Source organism: Juglans microcarpa x Juglans regia, chromosome 4S (assembly GCF_004785595.1).
Source record: "Juglans microcarpa x Juglans regia isolate MS1-56 chromosome 4S, Jm3101_v1.0, whole genome shotgun sequence".
NCBI lineage: Eukaryota > Viridiplantae > Streptophyta > Magnoliopsida > Fagales > Juglandaceae > Juglans > Juglans microcarpa x Juglans regia.
In genome coordinates, this window is record NC_054601.1 from 20,719,357 (window position 1) to 20,740,356 (window position 21,000).

A 21,000-nucleotide genomic window follows, 5' to 3' on the forward strand; every position below is an offset into this window, starting at 1 on the left:
CTAAAACCCGATGGTTTGGATGTCTCATGGCCGAAAGGATGATACAGTTTGGAGGTATCAGTACAATTTTCCCAATATCGAATTGAGGTGGTGAGATTAAAACTGAGGCATTTCCTCTCATGTGGTGATTCTTGGTGGTGGTATTGTAACGCCCCAATGGAAGACTCAAATCACATGGCTTATACTCTAAAAGGACTTGTCAATGATGCAATTGGAGCCCCATTGGAACCTTATAAAAAACTAGAATTTCTCCTTCCCAAGCAACGTGGGATCCCATACACCGCTTACCCTTATCCATATCATATGAGGTATCACAATCTACTCTCCTTAAATTCTCGATGTCCTCATCGGGCCTGTCTATTGTAGGTGACACGGCTCAAGTCCCACATTTCTGGTTGGGATACATTCTGATACCATTTGTTACACTAGGTAGAACTCACCCTTGAAAACTAGCTTACAAGGGAAGGGTGCTTAGGGGCTTATAAACCATTAACTAATTCCATATTTACTCGATGTGGGATAGTAACAACCACCACGCTCCATAGCCGACATCCATGGCGGTCCCAATGCTCACATGAGCTGGCTGTGTGCTAGGTCTTTTTTCTAGCTCCGAACGAACACTGCTATGCCGGCATCACCCCTATGCCGCACGATTGCAATCGTAGCAACATGGCCTTAGACGTGGGGTGGTTCTGATACTATTTGTAATGCCCCAATGAAAGGCCCAAACCACATGGCCTATACTTCAAAATGACTAGTCAATGATACAATTGGAGCTTCATTGAAACCTTATAAAGAGCAAGAACTTCTCATTCCCAAACAATGTGGAATTCCATACACTACCTACCCTTATCCATATCATATGGGGTATCACAATCTACCCCCTGAAATTCCCGACGTCCTCATCGGGCTTGTTCATTGTAGGTGACACTGCTCAAGTCTCACATTTCTGGTTGTGATCGGCTCTGATACCACTTGTAACGTCTCAATAGAAGACCTAAACCACATGGCTTATACTCCAAAAGGACTAGTCAATGATGCAATTGGAGCCCTATTGGAACATTATAAAGAGCAAGAACTTCTCATTCCCAAACAATGTGGGATCCCATACACCACTTACTCTTATTCATATCATATGGAGTATCACAGATATACTTAGAATGTTTCCTCATGATTTGTTTAATGATATATGGCTGAAAATTAAGAACATATATATTTACATAATTCGATATTGAGACCTATGTCTAAGGATTTTGAGTGTAAAATTCACTATAAACATAGTTGAATACAAGCTCTTTATTCTCACTAAACTTTCTACAATCACTCAGCTCCTAGAAAGTAAAATAGAAACTCTCTGGTTCCCTCCCTTTCTGTCCAGTAGTCCCTCCAAACCTCAATGGAAGTAGATCCCTCTCTTTGTTGCCTCTACTCCTTCTTTACGTCTAGGACAATGCTAGTGGTACCGATGGTTAACAAATAAAGTGAATCGATGCAATGTAAATGTATTTTTTTTATTTTTTTCTTATTTTCTTTTAATAATTTTTTGCACAAATATTTTAAATATTTTTAAAAAATAATAAAAAATATCAATTCACTAATATTAACTTCCTTAATCATTAAGTAAGATTCAAAAATAAAAATAAAATAACAAACTCAATCAATCATTTTTATCGGTTAATTTTATCGGTTCAACTAGCATTTTTCTTGCGTCTATTCTCGTTAATTTATATCTTGTCTTCCAACTTTATGTCTCATATTCATTTTTTTATCCTAACAAGCCTTGTCATTGGCAAACTCTCTCTTTCCCCATTTCTTCCTATTAAAACGAGCTTTCATATTCTATTAGTCTTTGATGGGCTTTACACTTGCTCTCGTTATTTTTATTTATTCGTATGATGATCTCTAGCCACTAACATTAATTTTCAGCTCTCTAAAGTGGTGATAAATTAGACGAGGTATTGGTTGTAGGCCACATAGTCTTGTGAGAGGCAATAATGGCTTAGGGTTCCATGCTCGGCTTAGAATTACTAGCATATTAACGCCAATAAAATTATAAACATAAACGAATACATGTGTAGAGAATTTAAATTTTAAAACTAACAGCTAGAAAATTCAAAGCCTAACTATAGAGAACATGCGTTGGATTCTTGATTTCATGTCTATGCTGCCGTTTTATATACTTATAAATATACTCTGTAGAGAGAAAAATATAGTGACTTAGAAGAGAAGAATAAATAGAATCAGGGAGAGAGAGAGAGAGCTACGGAAATGTGAGAGCGTGAAAGATTTTACACAAGGAGAGCTCAATGGAGAGACGGAAAGAATCAAGATGATGATGCACAACGGGAACAACGACTACATAAATAGGGTGGTGACGTCAGCATCGACGGCAGCGACGCCCACGGTGCATGACATCGTCTTCATCCGTAATGAATGAGCAATCTCAGGGGCTAAAGAAGTATTTCAAGAATGCAGAGGGACGGTACAACCTCCAATACAAGAAGACTCACTCCCCTGTTCTCCTTCCTTACTCCCACGGCAAATCTATTTGGTAGGTTGGGCTTTCTTTTTATTTTTATTTTTTATGTTTCTGCTTTGGTCTTTATTGTTCCTTTACAATAGTCCAGAGGTGTTTCTAACTCCCTTTTGAGTTCTAAATCCCTTTATTTGTAGCATTTACGTTTTGATCCAAAAGCAATTCGACCGAATGTCCAAGATCTGCTAGTGAAGAGAGCATACAAAACCTGTTTAATTAACTGGGAAGTTTCCTTGACTGATTTCATATAGTTTTGCCATGTACTCATGCATGTTATTGCTTAGCAGTATGTATTTTTTTTTATAGGCTCGTAAGCAGTTAGTAAATTTCAAGATTTCGCACTTGCAAATTTCAATTGCTTGTTTTGCATTCACTTTTTACCTAGGTGTTTCCTTGGTGCCATATGATACTTCTTCTGTTCCCAATCACCAACATACATGCAATGCTTAGAAACTAATAGAGGTTAATATTCTTCTGTAGGTTCTTGCTATTTTGCTCTTTTGGTAAAACCTCTTGTATTTTGTGATGGATCAAGTACTTTTCACATGCTAGACCTTACTCGCCGCATACAAGTGTAGGCTACATACTTAGGTGAAGTTGAATATTGGCAAAAAATATTGAAGTTTGTATAAGTCCGAGCTAAGTCAAGTTTGTCATAATTATAAACATCATTTACCTGCATAACATGAGTATTGTAGATGTACTCATGAAGAATAAAAGGAGTATTGTAGATGTTGAGAACCTTCCTAACTTATGAGTTCCTTTCTTTATTCCACTCTTGTTATTAAGTAGTTCTTGTTCAATTACCCTTATCTTTTTTTATCATATAATGTGTGCTTCATATTGGAATAGAGTTGTATTATTTAATTTTTTTTTCTGCTTTCTCAGCTCTTTTGAAAATGCAAAGTACTAAGAGATTCCATCTTGAGGCATGTGAGGGTGAGGGTATTAGCTGAATGGCGGTTATTAGCTGACAATTGGAATGTGCTCAAGCAATTGTGTCATAAGATTTGCTCATCAACAATAATGCATAGCCATCATTCTCACTTCATCATTAGCTCCCCGGATAGTTTTATGCAAACAAGTAAATAAATAATGGATCTCTAAAAACTCCATAAGCCTGCTTTTCAAATCACTCTCCACTAATGTAGAACAAAAACTATCACCATGGATCAATAGGTCTTTATCAAGCTTGTAATATAAGGCTAGGGTGAGGGCTACAAAGAAAAGGTAGGATTCAAATAAAACAAGAGAACTTAAGTATGAACATAAACAAAATAAATAGAGCAATCTCACTTCTAAAACAAACATCTCTTCTCAATCATTATAAATCTCTCAACATACCTCTCTTTACCCCTCTATTCCGCAGATCGGATTTTTCTTCTTCTTCTTCTTTTTTTTTTTTTTTTGGAAATATATTTCATACCTTTTCGATTGCCTTTGTGGATGACTCTCGTCGGCCTTTTCTTGTTGGCCACACAATAGACAAGTTGACTTTTCAAACTCCTAGACTTATGATTTTGATAATATGAATGTGGGGATGGATAATGCGGTGGAATTGAGTTTTGAATTAACTTTTGGACTTGATTGATCTTGAATGATTCTTTTGAATTATAGACAATCTTTGAGGCAATAAATTTTATGAATCAAACCAATACTTGTTTTAATTTGTCCACCAACTTATCCTACCTCTATGCAAACTTTCAGCCAATTCGAGATTAGAAATTAATTTGACAAGGCGGACACTTCTTTAATCATGAACCACTAGTAATAAAGAGAATCATAGTCTGATCATATGATTAGGTTTCATATAACACATCTTTTTATTTTTGGTGAATAATTTCCTTTGCATTCTTTCTGTAGGAAAACTTCAAGGGCTAGACAATATTCATGGGAGTTTTAAATGTTCCACATTCCTGGTACACTAACATCAAGAAACTCAGCACTAACTAATGTTCCTCTGGGGGAGTTCAACACCTTACTGGCAACCTTTCCAGTGTGCGTTTTGCATCAAAGAAATAACAGTTACTGGCAGCCTTTGAATGTTCCACATTCCTTCATTTACGGTTCATATTAAACTCAAGAAATAACATTACTATTTTTCTTGGTTGACATTTAAATCTAAGCACATTTAACCAACAACTAATTATCAAACATATAAACAAGTATGGGTCTCTTATCGGGGGCGGCGTTGTGGTTGGTGGCGGAGCATGGTTTGTCAGGATCTTCAGAACGAGGAAAAGAGAGTGAGAGCAGAGCAACTACCTGGTTCGTGGTGGCGTTGTGGCGGAGACGGTTTCAAGTGGTAGGCAGAGGTCTCTTATCGGGGATGGAAGGCAGGCAGAGGTCTCGATTTTTCTCGTTTGATTTGGGTCGACGTTACCGGCTGATGGTGGTGGAGGAGCTAAGCATGATCCTAGTGGTGGAGGAGATGAGCACGACGCTGGAACTCGAATGTGACAGAAAAACCTGGGTCACGCAGGGCTGGGTAGCGGCAAAATAATTTCTCTTTTGAATTTCGAATTCTATTCGTGGAAGGTTGCAATTGATTTTGGTCATTTAGCAAATGGCAAACAGTAGCATACGTGGGGACTGCCTTTACGAACTGCACCTAGCAGTTCTCTTTTCTAAATAGAAAATCCAAATGAACATTTCGTGACCTTAAAAACCTAAACTAATTTCGGTAGAAGAGTTCAAGAAGATTCTAGACCCTACCAGGACAAGAATCTGAAAAACATTCAAATTCTACCACTGTCCTCGACCAAATTGGTACATAGATAGCTAAAAGACATACATCACATTGTTTATCAAAAGAATCAAATTATAACCTGATTTTGGTAAAAATTAAAAAATAAAAAATAAAGTGGCTTCTTTGCAGCTTCTTCCTTCGCCAGCTGATCATGTTCATAAATCCCTTAGGATCAGTCCTTTGATGTGATACAGGAGTTATGCACTTTGCATCTCAAACTATTAAAATTGACGCATTATGTTATGAAAGTACTTTAAAAAAAAAAACTTGGTTTGTTTTCGCAGAGGAGATGAAATGGGTTGAGATTAAATTTAAAAGTTGAATAAAATATTATTAGAATATATTTTTTTAATATTATTTTTATTTTGAGATTTAAAAAAGTTGAATTGTTTATTTTAGTTTATGTAGAAATTTAAGAAAATTGTAATGATTAGATGAGATGAGTTGAGAAATATTGTGAAAACGAATGAGGCCAACACTCTTTATTGAATGATAAATCTTACAAAAAAGCTTTACACCACATAGATCCACTTAATCAACATATGATTTATTATTTTTGTATTTCGATTTAACACATGCATATTTAAGCATTGAGACATAAAAGTAAAAATAATAAATCACATATTGATCAGGTGAAGTTGTGTGGTGGCTGTATGGAAGGCTTTCATGTAGAATTTCTCTTGAAATATGGACACAGAAGCAGTAATATAGTTAAAAATAAATTAGTATGGAAAACATGCTTAGTCTTGTACCTACTTCATATTTTCAACTATTGAGATTGATACGATATATGCTACATCATCAAAAGTTCATACGCTACAATAATTCTCGACCAATTCTGACTCATATGTTAAGAAAAATGAAAAAAAAAAAAAAAAAAAAAGGGACTTGGCACAATTTTAAGAGAAATTCTATTTACAGTTCTGAGAGGGAGACTGCAGTCTCAGTGATGAATGGAAGTAAAAGGAAAAAAAAAATATTTTAAAAATGATATTATTATAATTTTAATTTTTTTTTTAAACATAACTGTATGAACTTACATGAACGGTCTATATTTGGAGATTGAAGATAAACTAACTCCAATTTTAACGGTCGATTTCAATAAGAGAAATTTTACATGTTTTCCATGCTAATTATTTTTATTTATATTAATACTGCTTCTGTGTCCATATTAATCCAGATGAAAACTGATAATGCCGTGTGTGTGAGAGAGGAAACATCATAGAAACTACTCAATTTCGGAACCTTGTACTTTTCGTCTTTATCAAATAAGCTTCGTTCGATTTGAGGGCAAAACGCGTAGGCAACATGGTTGGGTCACCTTCAGGTCCCCTTTTCATGTACAAATTATAAGCTACGTATACGCACATTATACATAAATACTTCAAAAAAATGAAAAGTTTTAAGTACTACCGGTGATCATAAGCCATGCATCTGCAACAAAAAAAAAAAAAAAAAAAAAAAAAAAAAAAAAAAAGAAAAAAAAACATGCATCTTAATTACTCGTGTAATTACTTATCCAGAAAATGTATATGCAGCTGAATGCTAAGCTTAGGGGTTGCATGCTTAATGGCTATACTAAACACATTAATATTTATTATGGGATATATTATAATCATAAAAAAAAGACAAATATCAATATTTTTCTATACAGATCTCAGTTGCTTGCTGATTTATTGGCAGTTTGAATTGAATCAGAAACGAACACTTCTGTACCAGGAGTCGAAAACCCCCCAGGATAGTGACTGTATTCAACTTGTCTGATTTGGTACAAGAGAATCTGCCAGGAAAGTTCCTCGCCCCATAACTCACTCTACCCAACTGGACAAGAATCGCTATGCATGTTTGAATCAAACCAGCTAGCGCAGGGTGATATTTTGAAGACTTCCTTTATAAAAGGAGCATCCCAGCAATGTGGCTCATTCATACAAGCGAAAGAAGTAGAAAAAGAAGAGATCAACTAGGTGAGTGCAAGTGAGGGCAGAATAATATAATATAGAGAGAAAAATGGAGATTGAGGAAGTAAGCAGCTACGAGGCACTGCCTCTTCTCTCCTTAAACCATGTGTCCATAATGTGCAGATCAGTTTGGGATTCAGTGCGGTTCTATGAAGACGTCTTGGGCTTTTTTCTCATCAAACGCCCCTCTTCTTTCAACTTCAATGGAGCTTGGTTAGCTTTCTAAACCCCTCTGTGAATGGTTAAACGTGCTTAAAAGTCCAAATTTTGCAAGGAAAAACCCTTTACTTGGTGTCAAATATATGAAAGCTTTTTGTTTATTTTCCTACTATTTTAATCACACCTCTGATATCTATGCAGGTTGTACAATTATGGGATTGGGATACATTTGATTGAGAACCCATCAATTGATGAGTTTGACATCACTATCAATGAACCGCGACCAATTAATCCGAAGGACAACCACATCTCCTTCCAGGTAAAAAGGAAAAACATATATATTAATAGATCTGAAAGAGAAACGTAACCTTATTCTCAACAAACTAGAGAAGTTGTGGCAACCATATGTATGGGTGCAAGATTCTTAACAAAAGCATGTTTTCCAACAGTGTACAGATGTTGCACTTGTTATAAGGAGGCTGCAAGATTTGGGGATGAGATATGTCACAGCAGTGGTTGAGGACGGAGGGGCTAAGGTGGATCAAGTTTTCTTCCATGACCCAGATGGATATATGGTCGAGCTCTGCAACTGCGAGAATATCCCAGTTATTCCCATCTCTTCCTGCTCATTCAAGCCCAGAAGGCAAAGTTTCAAGAAGCAGGCACCTGCTACATGTGGTTTCATGGAGAATGTGATGATGGAGAGCCTGAGCATGGACATGCTGAACTTCTCATTTTAAGAGTTCCCAAAAGAGGGAAAATTTTAATTTTCACCGGCTTATTTTGTCTGCTACAAGAAAAAGTTATATTTTTCAAATTTATAACACTGTTTATAATTATGGTTTGTGTACTCCGCTGCTGGTTTGAGAAGAGTTTGTATTGATTTTCTTGTTCCTGGAATAAAGATTAATGTAAGATTGAATTAACGAGTTCCATTTTGTAACATATGCTTCAAAGCCAATTGCATCATGTGGCTTTTTTTGGTGTCAACGTTTTTGGCTCCCAATGCTGTGCCAGCCATATATATATATATATATATATATATTTCAGTGGTTTGTGGTTTTAATGTTTTTGTTGCATTTATTCTGTATCATTTGCCTTTTATATGCATTTTACTCCGCCTCGTAATTTGATTCGACTTGTTAACCAATGAATTCGGTTTATTGTTTTTAAATTGATAAACCACCCAATAATACCTTAAGTTATTTTTTGTTTAGGTGATATATATAATTGTTTAAATTATTTTTAGTTCTTTTTTTTTTAATTTTCTTGTTTGCTTTCATAATCATTCTTTTTTTTTTTTTTTTTTTTGAAAATCAATATAGTAGTCAATTTTATTGAAATGAAATATGGCATTCAGCCAATACAAGCGGTTCAATACATTCAACAATACAATCAATATCTAGTAACTCATGTTCTAAAGTCACTGCAAATTGAGCAAGTCAATGAGCAACACCATTAAAGTTCCTCTTAACACGCTGAATTTTTCTTTGAGCAATATGCAGAAGCTTAAGGATATATGAGGTAATGCACTGTAGACGTCCAACAGAAGAATGAAACCTCTGAACTGCATGAACAACTTGACAAGAATCTCCTTCAAAGATGATGAAATCAAGTCCTAACAATATTTTATCAAACTTTTAATTTTTATCTCAATTTATCTCATCTCATCTGCGAATTTATCTCAATTGGCCTTAAGAATCGCAAAGTAACTGTTGCGTATAAAAAAGAATGTATGCCCCTAATTATGAGAGAATAACAACTCATGACCAAGCAAGGTGAAGAAGGACAAAAGAGATGCAGGGTGGCCATCCATACAGTTGGGAAGGAATATAAGTCTAAAAAACATAGACAAAGGTTGCATGGTTGGGGCCGCTTAAGGAGATTGAGGCGTCTGCCTAAGGCCCCCACTCCTCAAGCCCCAAACAAAAAGGTTCCTTAAGTGGTTTTAATGAAATCGAAAATAGAGCTTGTTTTGCTGTAAAAAAAAATTGAAACCAGCCATTTATATTTTTTAAAAAAAAAATTTACTTAAAGGAAATATTAAAAAAGTTAGTTTTATAATGAACAGACTTCGTATATTCTTATATGTTTACAACGAGTTCTAAATAAACCAAAGCAACGTATTCAATAAGAGAAATAATATTTGTAATTATGTGTTGCGCTAGCGTTACGCATTTTGTTAAAAAAATGTGAGTAAGTATGGGATACACATAAAAAAATTAATTTTTTAATAATAGACCTTACTCTTTTTTAAAATTAATGTGCGGTGCTTACATAACCTATGATTGTATCTAGCATTACTCATTCAAGAAACCTCTCTTAACATTGTAGTAAGGGATTGCGCTTTCATTAGGCCTTGTTTGGTTATACATATGAGATCAGATGAGATGAGATGAGATGAGAAATCTATTAACAGTAATGAGATAATTTGTGAATAGTAATAAAATAGTCTGATTTAATATATTTTATGAGATTTTAAAAAATGAGAGAGAGAAAGTTGAATAAAAATATTATAAAGTTAAAATATTGTTATAATATTATTTTTTAATATTATTTTTGTTCTAAAATTTGAAAAAGTTGAATTATATTTTGTATTTTGTTTAAAAGTTTTAAAAAATTATAATGATTAGGTAATATTATATAAAAAATTTAAAAATTTGAAATTGAAAAATATTGTATTTAAATGTTATTTGGATGTTGAAATGAGATGAGATGAAATAAGATAGGTTGAAATCATATATGAAACCAAACGAGACCTCTGGTTAGAGTAGGGCCAAAACAAACCACATCATGTAGCATCTTTTTAAAGAAAAATAGAGAAAAATGATTAATTCAATTAGAAAATATAAAAAATATCTTATAGGTCTTATATAATTGATCATCTATCTAATTTTGATCCACATAATATGGATTCTACGATAATATAAAATACCATGTATTATTACTATTACATATTTCGGGGTACCTGATAATTGTTCTTGTTTTCCAATGTCAGAAACTACGGTACAGATTTTGATATTTTATAGCAAAGAGTAGAGATGAATATTGCACGAGCAGTACACTCTAGCCGGAGATCAAAGAGACGGGTCCGGATAAGGGCAAAATATAATATATATATATATATATGAAAAAATTTATTTATCATCTTAACTCTTATAATCTTTTAATTATTTTATAATGTGACATTAAATAATAGATTTACAAGTGAAATGTAATAAATAATTTTTAATCACCTAATGTCACATTATAGAATGATGAAAGTTGAGATGATGAGTAGTATTACTCTTATTTAAGAGTAATATTATATATCACATTCTTATCTTATTTTGATTATACTAAGTGGTATGTGACACATTTATCACTATTAAATGATAAAAAAATATGAAATAAATAATCATTTAATGATAATAAATATGTTACATTATATTTAATGAGATGAAAATAAAATGATAATATAATGTATAGAATTTTTTTTTTTTTTTTTCATTTTAATGGATCCAGCTGTCGGTGAGAATAGCATTTTTCATATTTCACGGCAGCGCTTGATCCACAAGTGGCAAAGATGGCGCAAGCAACATATATAGCCAAGCACAATGCATGGGGGCCCTTTCTCAGATAACCAAACTGGTCACTGATGGCTGAGAATGAAGCGAGAGTCGCTGTCAGCCCCACTGCTTTTGAAGCTTGTGGCCACGGAGTGAACTCGTGGGGAACAAGGTTGACAAAACCCTTACCCCACAAAAAAAAACTCAGTTGCTTATTAAAATCCACACGCTATTGAATATTGATCTAGAATCTCCCCCCAGCACCCTCAAGTCCCAACCCAACCCAACGCCTCCCCTTTTTATATCCTCTTTGCTCGTCGAAGTCCTTGTCTTTCCTCATCATTATAAGCATATGGATTTGGTGGTCTTATTCTAAGTGGGATTTTTTCTTCTCTTTTTCATGAGGTTTTAGTTGGGTTTCGTTTTGGTTAGTGTCGGAGAAATGAACGTGGAAAGCATCAAGTATGCGAACACTTTGTGACGCTTGCGAGAGCGCGGCCGCGATCGTGTTTTGCGCTGCCGATGAGGCCGCTCTCTGTCGTTCCTGCGACGAAAAGGTTTTGTACTTTTTCATAGCAGTTGCGTTGCTTCTGGTTTCTCCCATGTACCTGTTCTTAATTACTTATCCTTTTCAACTCTTTGATTTTAAAGATTTGTTTGGATAGAAAAATTATCGATATAATTTTTTTAAATTCTTAAATAAAATATAATAAATAATTTAATTTTTTTAAATTTTAAAATAATAATATTATTAAAAATATAATATTTTAATAATATTTTATTCAATTTATCTAGAATTATTTCATCCCATTTTACTAGCCATACGAGTCCTTAAAACTCAATTGAGCTTCGTTCTTCTGATTATTCGTTTTTGGGTTTCTCTCCTAATTACTTTATCTTTTTATTTTTTTTTTTTGACCCAATTATTACTTACTTTTGATCTTACCTATGAAAGAAGGACAAAAGCAATTACAAGCTCAGATGAAGTTGTTAAGCAGCAACATTCATGTATCGTTTCTAGTTAATTATCCTAAAAACTTTAGAACGTACGTGGATATATACGAGTTTACAGTTTCCAGACAAAACGATTTTGTTTGATAAGAAAGCAGAGTGTTTGAAATGAGTTATAATTTTTGCAATCTGCTTTAACTGTACATGAATGGGAGTGGCAGGTTCACATGTGTAATAAGCTAGCTAGCCGGCATGTTCGGGTTGGTCTGGCAAATCCCAGTGATGTTCCCCGCTGTGATATCTGCGAAAATGCACCTGGTAATGCATATATTTCTCATGTTGCTCTTCACTTTTTCCATTTATTTCTTTCTTTTTTTTTTCAGAAATTGTTCCTGATCGTGAGTCTTGGTAGAAGATTTTCAAGCTTATGGTTCTCCTTTCTTTTTCTTTAAACATGTGTGCAGCTTTCTTTTACTGTGAGGTAGATGGGAGTTCCCTTTGCTTGCCGTGTGACATGACTGTTCATGTTGGAGGGAAAAGAAGCCATGGAAGATATCTTCTGTTAAGGCAGAGAGTTGAGGTTTGTCACCGAAGAGAAAGCAGAGTCATGCTCTTCTGTTTTGTATAATTTCCGTACAAAATCTAAGATAAACGTTGCATTGCTCATTGCCACAGCTTCTTAAACGTTTTACTTGTTTAGTTTCCAGGAGATAAACCTGGTGTTCTTGAAGAGCCAGCTTTGCAACCGGTGGATCCAGCTATATTGACAGTGGGAGATCAGAACCAGCAAAATCACAGGGCCTCTCCAGTTCCAATTTCAAATGCTAGTGCTGATGGGCATCTAAAGATGGATAAAATGATTGATTTGAACGCGAACCCTTGACAAATATTTACATGTACATCTACTGTTACTGATCTTTAATTTATTTAGTTTGCTTAGTTTTAACATGGATGCCTCTCATTAGTATTATTGGTATATGATACAGACTAATTTATCTGATTTAAAAGCCAATACAGCTTAAAAGAGGAAGCTATATATTACATCAAAAAAAAGTCATTCTACTTGTAAGTCGATGTAAAAAAGTCATTCAGTCGTCACAAGGGGTAGAGAGCATATAGACCGACTTACAAGTAGAAAGACTCTTACACAAACACAACTAAGTTTGCTATATACATGGCCAAAGTAATAAAAGTAGGGACCAATGTATAGAAGATGATTCCATAAATCAAGGCCAAGATCACACAGAAGCTAATTAGGCAAGAATCATGTCTGTAACAATCACGAAATCACAGAAAAATAGTCTCGCAGCCACAATCTTAGTTTAATTTCCTAGAATAGAACTTGTAAATCTTGTATTTATGCTATACGAATCTATGTATCAAGAAGTGTGTTGAAAAGATTGTTGATTGTGAGTAATAAAATTTCTGTCAATATTCAAATTTCATCATGGTATCAGCAGAGCCATCCTCTCACGAGAACTCAGATCCCCAACTCAGAAATTCCATCTTCTACAACACACTCATACCACAAATCCATCATCTCCAACCGATACTCCCTTGATTGCCCTAAATATTACTGCTCAAATCAATGAAAAACTCACACCTTCAACTTTTTCCCAATGGCGTGCCTAGTTTGAAGCCATTCTCATTAGATATAATCTTCTAGATTATGTCATCAGCGAAAATCCATGTCAGAACCACACTGGCTCCTCCATCTCCTCCCTTCAAAAAACCCATTGGGTAATGCAAGAGAAACTCATTCTTAGTGCCATTTTGGCCTCTACCACCACCATCACCCTATTTATCTTTATTGCTAAAACAACTCAAGAAGCATGGTAAAAACTAAATACCATGTATGCAAGCAAATCACGCACCAAAGCAATGCAATTCAAAGAGGAGCTCACCTTGATAAAGCGGGGCAATTGGACAATTCAAGATTACCTACACACTGTGAAGGCGCTTGCAAATGAGATTGCCCTCATTGATCATCCAATTTCTGATGATGATCTTACTCTCTATATTCTCAATGGTTTGGGTCCTAATTTATGCGAGATCCCTGTACCAATTCAAGCTCAGGAAAAACCATTGACATTTCAAGAGCTCCATGATCTTCTCATCGACCATGAAGGATATTTGCGCTGCCTTGAAGCCACCACACAGCAGCTGGTTGCCACTGCAAACTACTCGAATTACCGCTCTGGTCAAAATCCCTCAATGGGAAACAACTTCTCTCGGGGTTTCTATAAGCAACATGGGCCATCTCGTTCTTCAGTCCCATCTTGCAACAATGGTGGCCCACGGGACAATAGAAAGTCGCCTACCTACACGGGAAGGCCCACGGGTCAGCAATGCTTTTAGCCCAAGTGTCAACTTTGTGATCAATTGGGCCATACTACAAAAAATTGTCCTCAGGTGCATTTTTCTAAAGCCACTGTAAATTGTGTATCCACCTCTCAAACAAAGGATACTAAATGGCTCATTGACTCTGCAACATCTCACAATATTACTAGTGATTTGACTAATTTATCAGTCCACTCTGAATATGATGGCACAGATGAAGCTGTCATTGGTGATGGTTCAGCTTTGTCTGTCTCACATATTGGTTCCTTTGTATTTCATTCACCTACACACACATTTTCTTTTAAATGATACACTTTGTGTTCCAAGCATACGTAAAAATTTAATCTCTACTCATCAGTTTACTAAACAAAATCATGTTTTTGTTGAATTTCACTCTTCTTATTTCCTTATCAAGGATCAAATCACAGGGGCGATCTTACTCAAATGTGCATGTAAAAATGGTGTTTACACAAAGCCATGTTTGCAGGCTATGCAAGGCCATTTATGGCCTCAAACAGGCTCCTAGGATGTGGTATTCGGCTCTAAAGAAAAATATAATGGAGCTTGGGTTTAAGAATTCCAAAGTTGATTCATCGTTGTTTATATATAAGAGAAGCTCTGTTATCTATTATTTCTTGATTTATGTGGATGATCTGGTCATCACAGGGAGTGATATTAACTTTGTTTGTTCAATCACTAAAAAACTTAGAGCTCGTTTCTCTCTAAAGGACATGGGTCAGCTTCATTTCTTCTTGGGCATGGAGGTTATCTCTACTAAATCTGGTTTATTCTTGTCCCAACATAAATATATTCGTAAACTCCTATCCAAAACTAATATGATTGGTGCCAAGGATGTTTCTACACTGTTGTCTACAAGTACTGCCCTCAAATTGGTTGATGGTACATCCTCTGTTGATAGCTCAGAGTTTTGACGTGTCATAGGTGCTCTTCAATACCTTTCTCTCACACGTCCGGATATCTCATTCTCGGTGAACAAACTCTCTTAGTTTATGCATAAACCAACCATCACTCATTGGACAGCTGCAAAGAGACTCCTTCACTACTTGAAGCATACCATTTTTCATGACATCCACATCCACAAGAACTCCACTTCAAATCTCACAACATATTTCAATGCCAATTGGGCTGGCAACTTTGATGATCGTACATCTACTTCTGCATATATATATAAGTTTTCTTGGCTCCCATCTCATTTCTTGGAGTTCAAAAAAATATAGGGTTGTCGCTCGATCATCCAGTGAAGCTAAATATAGAGCTTTTGCAAATGCTGCATCTAAAACAATATGGCTACTGACACTATTTACTGAACTCAGTTTTCCACTTGCATCCCCACCAAAACTGCACTGTGATAATCTAGGAGCAACACAACTTAGTTTCAATCCAGTTCAGCACTCTCAAATGAAGCATATTCAGATTGACCTCCACTTTGTTCGTGACATAGTTCAACGAGGCACACTTAATGTTCATCATGTTAATACTCAAGATCAACTTGCGGATCTTCTAACAAAACTACTGTCACGACAACGTACAGAGCTTCTTCGAAACAAGATTGGCCTTGCCAATGGCAGCTCCATCTTGCTGGGGCATATAAACGATGATTCCATAAATCAAGGCCAAGATCACAAAATAGCTAATTAGGCAAGAATCATATCTATAATAGTCACAAAATCACAGAAAAATAGTCTCTGTAACAGCTAGAAAATTATAGCCACAATCTTAGTTTACTCTCCTAGAATAGAACTTCTAAATCTTGTATTTATGCTATACAAGTCTATGTATCAAGAAGTGTGTTGAAAAGATTGTTGATTGTGAGTAATTAAATTTCTGTCAATATTCAAACTTCATCACAATGGTGGTTTGGTTCTTGATATTTAGTTGTATATTTTGTCAACTGTTTCATGATTAATGCTACTAATACAACCAAACCCATCTTTTAGCATTGTAATCGATTCGAGCCGAGTCGAGCTTTCGGGTTATCGAGTTGAGCTGGACTCAAATAACTCTAACTCGAGTTCAAGCTCAAGTTAAGGGCTCACCAAGCCAAGCTGAGTTCAAGCTAATCAAACACGAACTCGAGCCAAATTAAGTTATTTATCGATCTTTGTTTGTATTCTTTAACGAGTCTGAGTCGAACCGAGCCGAGTCGAGTTATTACTTGAGTTTTGTTTGTACTCTTATATATATATATTAATGAATTAAATAATTAAAAATACCAAATTACAAAAAAAAATATTAAATGTAATGGAGTTTTTACAATTAATATATAAACTATATTGAACTATAAAATTATAAAATCTTTATGAACACATTTCTTATATGGTTATACATTATAGTATATAATGAAACTACCAAGTCCTATATACTAACTATTGCACATTATAAAATATATACTATAATTAATCACTTAAGTACTTAATTAACTAACATATAATTATAAACTATATTCAATATATAGATATAAATGATTAGGGATAAGTAATTGGGTTACATACTATATATTTAATTATAAAGGCAACTATGCTTGTGTTATTAAATTTAATATGTATAGAAGCATATGAATGTGTGTGTGTGTGTGTGTGTGTGTGTGTGTAAGAATACTAATATATAGAAGAATACTAATATATAGAAAGAAATTATATATATTCAATGATTTATGGACAAACTCTAATCGAGTCGAGCTAACAAGTTGAGTCAAGTATGAACGAGCGAGCCTTAATAAGCCTTAGCCAAGTCGAGTCAAGTTTAATCGAGTACGTATTATTAAAAATCTCATCTCATCTAATCTTATCTCATCTGCGAAAATAAACGAGGCCTTACTAATCGAGCTGGTTTCTACTTTCACAATTGAGCTTTTTTTATTACGAGTCGAGTTCGGTTCAAGTTTAGCCGAGCGAGTATCGGGCGATTGTACGGACTGATTCATTTATAGCCCTACCCATCTTAACTGGATACAAGTGATTTATACCTCAAGGCATTTTCACTGTCTAAGCATGTAAAGTTGATTTGGGAAGTATGCATGCATATACCATAACATTTAAAAACAAGAATTCCTTGTTCTTAGGTTTGATAATAAGATCAACATCCAGAAGCATGTACGACTCTTGCTGTTGTGAAACGACTACAAACAAGTTAAAGTAAATACAAGCAAATCAATTACACGATACAAAACTAACGTAGGTCGGCAATGTGCCTACGTCCACAAAGCTGCAAATGATTTTAATATACTGAGGAATCACAAAATACACTTTGGAGCGAAATCTAATTGTTCAGAATACTTAGAGCGTACTAATTGTTCATTAAGTACATATTTACAATGTTACATATCGGAAATCCTAATTTTCACTTTTCTGCATTATTCATTCGAGTGGAGTGTCAAGTGCACCTCAAGCGAGATCTCTGTCCAATGCTCGCTCTAGCTACCTGTCAAGTGAAACTCGAGCAAATTCTCTGTCTGATGTTTAGCTTGAACTACCTATAGCGCAGACGTCGAGAGAAATTTTTGCCTAGTGCTTTTTCTGACCACAAACAGTGCCAAAAAGTTTTCTCACCCCAGCCCAAGCCTGCACTCCATAGTCTAAGCCTCCTTGAAAATCCGCGAAAAAAAAAAAAAAAGTCATAACATATTCTTGTCGAGTTAGATTATCTTGCATTTATCTTTCATTGATCATGCCGGAAGAGTGAGCTATATATCATCCACATATACTAATTACGTCATCACCTACTTGCCAGCTTCCGTGGAACTTCAACTTCTCATTCCTCCTCTTTCTAGTGCGTGGGAAATATGGCTGCCATGCCACATTTATTTTTGCAAGTGCTTTGGAATTGTAATAGGCACTCATTTCTGTCAAACCCAGTTCTGTAATTACTTCTGTACATGTGCAACTCTTGTTGAAGTAACATTTCTTATAATTTTCATTATGGTTATGAGATTTCTTGATATGTCAAACACATCATGATCAAGCTTGAGAAAGGTGAGAAAGTGGATTGCCCTAGCACACCTCTCGCCCTCTCAATTTTCTCTCTAAAGCAGACCCCCTAAAAAAATCCAGACTAGAGGAGGGGAGTTGGAGCTTCAGTTCCTCCCTCCCTCATCCCTCCTCCATTTTCTCTCTAGTTTTTTCTTTTATTTTTTTTCTAGTTTTGTGTGTTTTTCTTTCAAAGTAGAGCAAAATGTCTATTTGTTGTTCTTTGAAACCCCGCGACCACCACGCACCCCACCGCAAGACTCCCAAGGCATCGATTTTTCAGACGAGCGAAGAATCTCGTTGAACGGAATGGCACGTGAGCCATACATGCGGTCCAAAGTGTGAGCATGACATCCATGCACCACTGCAAGGAGAGCTCTTTCGCCGCCACGCACAACATTTCTGGGATCAGGGCCATCGATTTCTTCAGACTTGACTGTCCGCTGTACTTTCAGGATGGTATGTGTCCCTCACGTGTCACCACAATCCCCGTGTTTGCTTTTTTTATTTCTTCTAAGGTTGAAAATGTGGATCTATAGCTTTCCAAGTTGTATTTCGCTATTTTCTCATGTATCATTTACGTTTTCTGTTATTTCTTTTGTTTTAAGTTAATAATAAAAAAGAAATAGTCTCTTGGACATTTTGTCTATAAAGTGAAAGTCATTTCCTCCTCTGGAGGGTGAGGTTTGAAATCTCTGTTTTAGGCAGAGTGTGGTCTCTCAGATGGTTTATCTGTAGAAAATTCTAGAAGTTAAGACCATACCAATTACAAATGAATTTGTGTACCGATGGAGCTCTAACTGTGAATAGTTAGCTTGTAATATAAATTTTTTCTATAATATCAGTCACAAATGTAACTTCATTTTCATGAATAAATGCAGTCTATTTCTCAAAAAAAAAAATGGTTAGAAAGTCACCTAAATTTGACATCATGTTCTTCATTTCACTGAGAGGATCATAACCTTACAAACAGGAAATGGACAAGGCATTAAAAGGGTTTTAACTACTTAATATTATCTGTCCATATTTTTCAAGAGCAGTATTTAATTTTCAATAAATCTTGTAAAATTCATTTCATATAATTAATTGTTCTACATAGAGGGATTTTTTTTTTTTTTTTTTTTTTTTTAAATTTGACAAGGCGGAGCTAGCTTCTTTTTGATGGACCCATTATTCAAACTTTTGTCATTAATTGGCTTTGGCTGCGAAAAAACCATTAATTTGCATGATAAAAGGTAGGGTATATGCCTATATGCCAGTAGCTCTCCATGTCTGAGTTTTGAGTACTTTCCCTTCCATGTTTTGACTTTTTGTCGTAGGTAATGGGAGAACAACTATTCATGCCTGAGAACAATTTCTTAATCGGCTGCAGCCAGAATGGTCCTCCCATGCACAGTTACTTTCTAGGAAACCGCAGCTTTTTCTTTTCTATTCTATTCTCTTTTAAGTTTTAACAGATACACAGACAATGGTCCTCCCAGTCCAAGATACTTCCCATGAAAGTGCAGCTTCGATCTCTACAGATTATCATAAAATATTTTTAAATTGCATCATTGTTTTTATATGAAAAAATGAACGAATTATCTTTATTTTAAGTCAATTTTCGTAAAAATTATTTCGGCCAAAGACTCCAAGAGTCGCAGGTTGTAGCCATTATATGTTGTCAAAGCAAAGCTACAAACAAAAAAACAAAATAGATAAATGCCCCTGATCACAGTGATCACGCGGGACCTTTGCGCGCATGCAGCATATGTTCCAAAAATCAAAGCTTGTCGTCTCTTTCTTGCTTCCAATTCATTTCCTGCAAAGAAAACGACGAGAAACTTTGGAAATTTCTTGCTCTTCCTTCTCTTTCTTGGGCCATTCGGAAACTTCCCTTTTCAAATAAGCAAAACGGTTGGTATGGGATTTCTCTTTGCACCTTTGTATGACTATTCTTTACGCCAAATTGTTCATCGAAGATATATATACATATATATATATATATATAAATAATGTTATACACTACACTCTTATTCTATTTTGATAATACAAGCTAATATGTGGCATATTCATTACCATTAAATGACAAAGAAGTATGCAATAAATGATCATTTGATAGTAATAAATATGTCACGTCATACTTAGTAGGATAATAGTATAGTGTATAAAATTTTTCTATATATATATATAATTAGGAAAATGATATGATAAACACTATTATTATATAAATCATTTTTTACGAAACACATCTAAAATATCTCGTAATTTTGTACAAGAATAATAAAAGCTCAAATCTATGTAACACAATTTAGAAAAAGATTATACAAAATATGTAAAATATGAATCGATTTAAATCAATTTGATTAGGCTATAACATGTTTAAACGAGTCGATTGAACCGAGTAATAAAATGTTTTTAAATTAGTTTGATTTTCGACCAATATGAATGAAAAAACAAAACTAAATGGAGCCATTAATCTTTGAATAAATATATCAAATTATCAATCAAATTAAGAAAATAATAGAGAATTGGAAATTATGAATTTTTATAAGTTTTAGTACTAATTTGAATAATAAATTGAAATGAGATGAGATGAGATAGTTTAGTTGAATAAAATATTATTAGAATATTATTTTTTTAATATTATTATTATTTTAGAATTTGAAAAATTTGAATTGTCTATTATATTTTATATAAAAATTTGATAAAGTTGTAATAATGAGATGAGATAATGGTTTTTCAATCCAAACAGCCTATAGTATTGACCAATAAGGGCTCGTTTGCTTTCGAA

At 34.6% G+C, this 21,000-nt stretch overlaps 2 protein-coding genes across 3 annotated transcripts; both read left to right on the plus strand.

Moving 5' to 3' along the window:
- Positions 1 to 7,198: 7,198 nt before the first annotated feature.
- LOC121263879 (metallothiol transferase FosB-like) lies at positions 7,199 to 8,345 on the plus strand. The gene is made up of 3 exons (XM_041166960.1): positions 7,199 to 7,456; positions 7,604 to 7,721; positions 7,852 to 8,345. Exons 1-3 carry the CDS (start codon positions 7,293 to 7,295, stop codon positions 8,140 to 8,142), a joined length of 573 nt encoding a protein of 190 aa, XP_041022894.1. The 5' UTR covers positions 7,199 to 7,292; the 3' UTR covers positions 8,143 to 8,345.
- Positions 8,346 to 11,166: 2,821 nt separating this feature from the next.
- On the plus strand, positions 11,167 to 12,847 carry LOC121262636 (B-box zinc finger protein 19-like). Of its 2 annotated transcripts, none has more exons than XM_041165196.1 (4): positions 11,167 to 11,507; positions 12,123 to 12,219; positions 12,366 to 12,481; positions 12,609 to 12,847. In XM_041165196.1, exons 1-4 carry the CDS (start codon positions 11,415 to 11,417, stop codon positions 12,666 to 12,668), a joined length of 366 nt encoding a protein of 121 aa, XP_041021130.1. In that variant the 5' UTR covers positions 11,167 to 11,414; the 3' UTR covers positions 12,669 to 12,847. The 2 variants fall into 2 exon arrangements, with proteins under 2 accessions (XP_041021130.1, XP_041021129.1); XM_041165195.1 differs by having other exon boundaries at positions 11,170 to 11,507; positions 12,602 to 12,847.
- Positions 12,848 to 21,000: the final 8,153 nt, after the last annotated feature.

Excerpts from the sequence above, each read along its gene's own strand:
- LOC121262636 (XM_041165195.1), top strand. The coding sequence starts at position 11,415 with ATGCGAACACTTTGTGACGCTTGCGAGAGCGCGGCCGCGATCGTGTTT. Across the intron at positions 12,220-12,365 it reads TATCTGCGAAAATGCACCTG|CTTTCTTTTACTGTGAGGTA; the intron begins GTAATGCATATA and ends ACATGTGTGCAG. Across the intron at positions 12,482-12,601 it reads TGTTAAGGCAGAGAGTTGAG|TTTCCAGGAGATAAACCTGG; the intron begins GTTTGTCACCGA and ends TTACTTGTTTAG.
- LOC121263879 (XM_041166960.1), top strand. The coding sequence starts at position 7,293 with ATGGAGATTGAGGAAGTAAGCAGCTACGAGGCACTGCCTCTTCTCTCC. Across the intron at positions 7,457-7,603 it reads TTCAACTTCAATGGAGCTTG|GTTGTACAATTATGGGATTG; the intron begins GTTAGCTTTCTA and ends ATATCTATGCAG. Across the intron at positions 7,722-7,851 it reads ACAACCACATCTCCTTCCAG|TGTACAGATGTTGCACTTGT; the intron begins GTAAAAAGGAAA and ends GTTTTCCAACAG.